The 7,839-nt window shown below is 46.0% G+C and overlaps 1 protein-coding gene across 1 annotated transcript; it reads left to right on the top strand.

Annotated features, from left to right (window-relative positions):
* Positions 1 to 115: 115 nt before the first annotated feature.
* Positions 116 to 1,605, top strand: LOC129671861 (L-amino-acid oxidase-like; the record flags this gene model as incomplete). The annotated part of the gene is made up of 3 exons (XM_055601015.1): positions 116 to 184; positions 418 to 557; positions 801 to 1,605. Coding segments are annotated over 3 exons (1,014 nt in total), but the record flags the coding sequence as incomplete, so codon positions are not given.
* Between the last annotated feature and the right edge of the window lie 6,234 nt (positions 1,606 to 7,839).

The raw sequence follows: 7,839 nt of genomic DNA, 5'->3' as shown, positions 1-7,839 counted from the left end.
AATCTAAAAATATGTACAGTATGTGTTGCCCTGTGACCTTGTCTCCAAACAGCCTAGTTGTCCTGGACACCTGGAGGCCCAGCTTGATGACCATATCTCTCCTCACCTTCTGCAGATCAATGAATCCATGAAGCCACTCAACTGCCCTGAACTGCTATCCCTTTATGACTCTTACTCCACCAAGGTAAGTGAAATGAGAAGCCCCAGGATGGAAGTAGAGATGTGCACTCAGGGCTCTGGGCTCAACAAAGGCTCTGAGGCAGTGTCCTGCCTCCAGGATGCTCTCTTCCTACTGCAAAAGCCTTTGCCTCTGTCAAACCCAAATCTACCCTTGCTGGGCCCAGGTCCCTGCTAAAGCCTTCCTGTATTCCTTACCCAATGGCCCACACTTGCATCTATGATGCCCTCGCCCCACAGGCTTACCTAATGAAGGAAGGAAACCTAAGCAAAGGAGCAGTCCAGTTCATCGAGGACTTGATGAATGAGGATGCCGGATTATATGACTCCCTCCTGGAGACGCTGAGGAGTTTTAGCATCTTCTACTCCAAAAGCACAGAGTAAGGCTGACCTGATGCCAGGAAGAACCCAGTCCCCAGCACTGGTTTGTTGGGTATTTACCATGTTGGGTGCACTCAGGGAACAATCTCCGCCTGACACGGGGCTGTGTATTCATGAAGGTGATGTTTATAAAGTGTCCAAACAAGAGTCAGGAGATAAGTTCTTCCCTTCTCAGACCAGAAGTATGGCTGGGACACACAGAGCTGGTAGTGTCTCCACATTTTTCCCTCTCCCCCCTGCAGATTTACAGAGATCACTGGTGGCTTTGACCAACTCCCTAATGGCCTCAGTGCCATCCTGAAGCCAGGCACCATCCATCTGGGGTCCAAAGTAGAAAGAGTGGTGAGAAATGGAACAAAGGTTGAGGTTTCCTACCGCACAGCTGGGCCCACGTCTTCACTGCAGAACCTCACAGCAGACTATGCCATCATCTCTGCCTCAGCCAAGGCCACACGCCTCATCACCTTCCAGCCACCCCTGTCCCCAAACAAAACGCATGCCCTGGGCTTGTTGCATTACTCCAGTGCCACCAAGGTGGCATTAGTGTGCAACGAACGTTTCTGGGAAAAGGAGGGCATACGAGGTGGGAGCTCCATCACGGACCGGCCCTCCCGCTTCATCTACTATCCCAGCCACAGCCTGCCAGGTGGCAAGGGCATGCTGCTGGCCTCTTACACTCTGGGTGATGATTCCCTGTTCTTTACCTCCATGAAGGATGACCAGGTGGTGGATATCATCCTGGATGACCTGGCCGCAGTGCACCAGCAATCCAAGGAGGAGCTAAAGCGCATGTGCCCTGAGTCAGTGCGCAAGCAATGGTCCCTGGACCCCCTCACCCTTGGCGCTTTTGCTGAGTTCACACCCTACCAATATGTGGACTATTCGAAGCAGCTCTCCCAGCCAGAGGGCCACATCTACTTTGCTGGGGAGCACACAAACCTACCTCATGGCTGGATAGACACTGCCATCAAGTCTGGCATCTGGGCTGCCAAGAACATTCAAGATGCAGTGGATAAGGAGGCCCCTCAGGGACAGATGGCTCTGTAGATAGACAATAGTTTGGGATGGTTGGGTTTCCCCCCAAGAACAATGTGTGAGGAGTCTGACAGATTAGCTAGAAGATAAAAGGAGGTAGAGACCCAGAAGAGAGGTCACCTCTGGTCCCTTAGTCTGCAAACAGGAGCTGCTCAGGGAAGCTGGCCAGAGACATCACCCCCTTTCCTGCCTCTCTCCCTGCCTACAACTCTACAGGAAACAGCAAAGCTGGGGAGGGTGGGAGTCAAGGCTGGAGAGTCCAAGAGTCAGCCTTTAGCCTGAAGGAAATTGTCTCCAGATGCAAAATAATAACAAAAGAGAGAGAGAGAAACCTCAATGTCTGACTTGTGTTACAACTATACATCTTTAAAAGAGCACACAAACCCCAAGGTACTATCACATTGAATGGAAGACTGACACAGGAGCTCACACCCAGAATACTCCCAAACTCTATTGCTGTGTGCCTGGGCGCCTCTCCTCTGGACCAGCCTAGGTAGACAAAGAGAGCAAATGCCTGCTTTTCTCCCTCCTGATATGCACTAGGGGCATCTCAGCCACCCTGACAGAGTCTGCTCCCCTCACCAGCCAGATCTCCTGCCTCCACCTGCCACTGTCTACACACAGCCCTGAGAGGACACCTTGCTCATTTCACAACTCCTCCTCCACTGTCCCCTCACTAAAACCCAACTCTCCCTAAAGAACCAACCTAAGCTCTTCCTCCTCAAATCCTCCCTTATGCCCTCTCCAAATTTATGGTCCCCTCTCCTCTAAGCCCCATTGCCTCCACTCTGGAGTACCAAATGCCAACCAAACCCAGACACCACCAAAGGGCTGAGATCACATATTTTATGATGTGTGTCTGAGAGAGTGTGCGTGTTCTTGTGTGCTTGTGTGTATTCATGCCTGGGTGAGAGCCTGCCAATGCTTACTTGACATGCCATGGGCCTGGTACCACATCGCAACTGGCTGAGAAGCAACAACACAGAGAGTAGAAACACTGAAAAATCAACTCTCCTCTCCCTGCCTCCCCTTGTGTTCAAGGTTCAGTTTCCAAATCTGACTCATTTTTTATTCTAAAATCTCAGAAACCAAAAGTCAATCCCAAGAATTGGGAGATTAGCTAAGCAAAAAAAGGTAAATTGAGTCACAAGCCCTCCTCACTTGACAGGCTCTGGAGACTCACCAGGCAAGCATGATGAAACACTGTTGGAGTTTTGTGGAAGAGTGACACAGATGTGGGAAGGAGGAAGAGGAAAAGAAAATTCAGCTTCTACTGCAACATGGCCCATTGTTAAATCTAGACAGCTCTTCTCTGATACCGTATGTCACCCACAGTCAGGACATTTTTAGTTCCAATGGACAGAAATCAAACTGGGGCTTTCAGTGGTGTATCTGAGGAGCAGGAGTGGGGTTCCCCATGTCCAGAAGTCAGAATGAAGCTGCTGTGATCACAGTAACTGGGCCCCAGACTGACAAAGCAGTGTTAAGGGCCAAGAGTCTAGATTTAGGGGACCCTGCCCTTTTCTCAACTCTACATAAACACCTGTGGTGTGACGTACACGAGGTGACATCACAAAAGAGTGGGCTCTCCTCCAATGCAAATAACCACAAGGTGCACACTTGCTTACGCCATTAGTGCAAGCAGAACAGCTACTCTCGGGCTTGGAAATAGACTAGAGCAACATTCCCAGGATAAGCTGCTGTGCCTGGCTACCGATTCTGCAGAGGGGAACTATCTACAGATGTCTTGGTGACAGTAAGCACACACACCCTTTCCTTGAGGTCCCCCACTGGAAGCTTAGGTTGATCCCATTCACAGATGTAGAGAGTTGGAAAGGGAACTTACTGTTTGATCAGTACCAACACAATGTGGGACTTGGGATCCAGGCCTAGCCAGCAGTCTCTATCTACATCTAGGTGAGGATGGTTAAGAAACTGATACAGGGGGAGAGACAAGAGAGTGGTGCCAGGAGAACAGTGCAACTGAGGAGCAGGACAACATTTTTCATACAGCGACCAGGAGACTGAACTCTAGGCCCTAAAACAACAGCAATCATGTTTCCCAGGTGAGAGAAATTCCCCATGGCATTGGAATCAGTTGGGTCCACTCTCAGGTCACCCAGCCAGAACCGGGAAGGCACTAGATTGCCAGACCAGAGCCACATGGCTACGTGTCCTGATCACCTTCCCAGGCTGAACAGTGGGCACAAAAACATCAGAGACTGGGGGTCCCAGTCTTGAGAAAAACCCAAAGGGAAGGAATGAATATGACTGACCACAGGTCACTCGGTCTTTTCCTGGAAAAGGTCTCACAGAAAGGCGGGTGCCAGCCGCCATCACTGAACTGAGTTCCAGCTGTGAGCACAGAGACTTGCTGCACACCCAGCTCTCTGGCACAGACAGAGCTGTGAGCACCAGGGCATCAGAGACTAGGAATCCCTATCAGGAGTAAACCCCACAGGGAAGGAAGGAAATGGGGACAGACATGGATCACCCAGTATATCCCTAGAAAAGGTCCCACAGACTGGCCCAATCCAAGGATCGGCTGTGCACCAGCTAGCCTGCTGTTACCAGGAGAGCGGTACTCACCTGCCATAGATAACTGCTTGGGTACTGGGGCACAGAGCCCCAACCTCAGACCTACAGAAGCTTGGTATCTCCAAAATCAACCCCCAGATACTGCTCCAAGGGGCAACAGGTTATCTCTAACAAAACTGACAAAACCACGGGACACCCAGGTTACAGCATCAGCTCACTAAATTTACAACAAGAAACCCAGAATCAGGGCAGCTGTCCCAAGGACTTCTCCCAGGGCTAGAGGAGAACCCTCTCAACTAAAAGCGACCACAGTTACCACTCAAGTCTCTACATCTGAGATGAGCTGTGGCAACTCCTGAAAAACACCGGCCATACAGTGACCATACCCAAAAAGCTGAGGAGGCTTCCTTCAGGAAAAACCATCTTCCTGCCAAGGGGATTCTCTCCACCACAGGATTGCAGGAACCACCAGAAACTAACACCCAACACCTAATATAGCCCAATGGGTAGAGGCCAGCATAAAAGCTCAAACCAACGAAAGCCAGAGCAATATGACATCTCTAGAACCCAGTTATTCAGGGGTAAGTACGCCTGGACACCCCAACATAATTGAAATTCAAGAAGATGACCTAACATCTATGCTCATGAAGAGGATAACAGAGGAAACAAATAAAATACATAAAGACCTAGAAGAAGATAAAATCAAACAGATTATGGCCATCCGTAAAGAAATAGAAGAAGATAAAGAAAAACAGATCATGTCCATCCGTAAAGAAATACGGGAAGTTGCAGCCAAACAGTCTGTGGGCTTTAGAAAGGAAATACTTAAATCACTGAAAGAAATAAAAGAAACAGAGGATTGTTCAAACAGCTGAAGGAATTGAAGGAAAAACAGGAAAAAACAGTCAGACAGGTGAAGGAAATCAACAAAATGGCTCAAGATCTGAAAATAGAATTGGAAAAAGTAAAGAAAACACAAATGGAGGAAATTGTGGAGAGAAAGAACTTAGGGAAGAAAACAGGAACTACAGAGGTTAGCATAACCAATAGACTACAAGAGATGGAAGAAACAATCTCAGGTGTGAAAGATACAATGGAAGAAATCGATGTATCTGTCAAAGAAAATGTTAAATCTAAAAAATTCCTGACACAGACTGTCCAAGAAATTCAAGACAACATTAAAAAAAAGAAAACCTAAGAATAATAGGAATAGAGGAAAAAGAAGATTCCCTCCTCCTAGGCCCAGAAAATATTTTCAACAAAATCATTGAAGAAAATTGCCCCAACTTAAAGGAGAGGCGTATAAGAATACAAGAGCCCTACAGAAAATCCAATAGATTAGACCAGAAAAAAAATCCTCCCGCCACATAATAATCAAAACAGTAAGTATACAGAACAAAGAAAAAATACTAAAAGCTGCAAGGGAAAAATGCCAAGTAACATATCATGGCAAACCCATGAGAATCACACCTGACTTCTCAACAGAGACTGTGAAAGCCAGAAGGGCCTGGACAGATATCATGCAGACCCTAAGAGAACACAGATGTCAGCCCACGCTACTATACACAGCAAAACTCTCAGTCCTCATAGAGAGAAAACAAGATATTCAATGACAAAAACAAATTTCAACAATACCTACACACAAATCCAGCATTATAGAAAACACTAGAAGGAAAAATACCACACAAGGAAACTAGCCACTTTCAAGAAAACACAGGAAATAATTAACCTCACTCCAGTAAAACAAAAGGCAACCAATCACACAAACTTATGACCACAGCCAACATCAAAATCAAAGGATCTAACAGACACTAGTCATTAATCTCTCTCAACATCAATGGACTCAATTCTCCACTAAAAAGACACAGACTAACATAATGGATGCATAAACAAGACCCAGAAATCTGTTGCATACAAGAAACACACCTAAGTCGCAAAGATACACATTACCTGAGAGTAAAGGGCTGGAAGAAGGCTTTCCAAGAAAATGGACCCAAGAAGTTGTTATGTCAGGTTCACGGGACCCTCAGAGACCACCAGGAGATGACTCGATGCAATTGCAAGAGAGCTTTATTATGAGAGCGATCAAACTCAGGACCCAAGTCTCACCGGCACAGCAGTGGAGAAGTGGGACACCGAGCTCTGAGTGAACAGGATTTTTAAAGGGAAAGTCTGTGAGCCAGGGGTTTCCATGGCAGCAAGCAGGGGGCCACAAGCCTTGGCATTACAGAATTCGGTGAAGTTTAGCAGGGCAGGGTGACCTTTTCTGAGGCACATAATCACAATGGCTAAGGCATATAATCATAATGGCTATTTTTATAAAACCATATCTGAAACATTGGGGAGAATTCCCCCCCCCCCGACTCTCAACCAATTCCCATTGATTATTGCCAGGGAGTTTGTCTCTAGTTTCTATGAAGCATTTATTCTGTTATATTTCCTGGAGGCTGTTGCTAGGAGAGTTAACTTTATTTTCTGCCAGGTGTACATTCTGTGATATTTCCTGGTACCTGAATTCAGTTCCCAGTCAAGATCTTTATTTCAAAATGGAGTTATATTCAGGCTATCTTAAGCTCTTCAAAGTAAGGAGGAAGATCCATTCTAATATCTGATAAAATAGACTTTCAACCAAAATTAATCAAAAGAGAGAGAGAAAGACACTTCATACTCATCAAGGGAAAATTCCACCAAGAAGACATCACAGTCCTGAACATCTATGCCCCAAATACAAGGGCAACCATATTTGTAAAAGAAACATTGATGAAACTTAAACCACATATAGCTTCCCACACATTAAGAGTGGGAGACTTCAACTCCCCACTCTCAACAAAGGACAGGTCAACAAAACAGAAATTAAACAAAGAAACAATGTCTCTAATAGAGCTCATGAATCAAATGGACGTAACAGACATCTACAGAACCTTACACCCAAACAAAAAAGAATTTACCTTCTTCTCAGGACCTCATGAAGTCTTCTTCAAAATAGGCCATATGTTTGATCACAAAGCAAGCCTCAACAGACACAAAAATATTTAAATAATCCCTTGTATCCTATCTGCTCACCATGGAATAAAGCTGGACCTCAACAACAACAGAAATAGCAAAAAGCCTACACACATATAGAAATTGAACAACTTGCTACTAAATGACAGCTGGGTCAAGGACAAAATGAAGAAAGAAATAAAAGTCTTCCTAGAACTCAATGAAAATGAAGGTACAACATACCCAAACTTGTGGGACACAATGAAAGCAGTGCTAAGAGGAAAGTTCATAGCACTAAGTGCCTTCAAGAAGAAATTCGAGACAGCTCATTCAAGCAACTTAATGGCTCACCTAAAAACCCTAGAAAAAGAAGAAGCAGACACACCAAAACGGAGTAGAGAGCTGGAAATAATCAAACTCAGGACTGAAATCAATCAATTAGAAACAAATGGGAAATAGTAATATCTGGAGAGGACAGGAACTCCACAAGAAGAGCAACAGAACCAGAAATTTGAACACAGGGGTCTTCCCAGAGACTCATATTCCAACCAAGTGCCATGCATGGAGATAACCTAGAACCCCTGCACAGATGTAGCCCATGGCAGTTTAGTGTCCAGGTGGGTTACATACTAATGAGAAGAGGGACTGCCTCTGACATGAACTGATTGGCCTGCTCTTTGATCACCTCCCCCTGAGGGGAGAGCAGCCTTACCAGGCCACAGATGA

This window comes from Psammomys obesus, unplaced genomic scaffold (genome assembly GCF_907164565.1).
Source record: "Psammomys obesus unplaced genomic scaffold, mPsaObe1.curated_primary_1811, whole genome shotgun sequence".
NCBI lineage: Eukaryota > Metazoa > Chordata > Mammalia > Rodentia > Muridae > Psammomys > Psammomys obesus.
The sequence above is the reverse complement of the archived record's forward strand: the minus strand, read 5'-3'. Positions and strand labels throughout refer to the sequence as shown.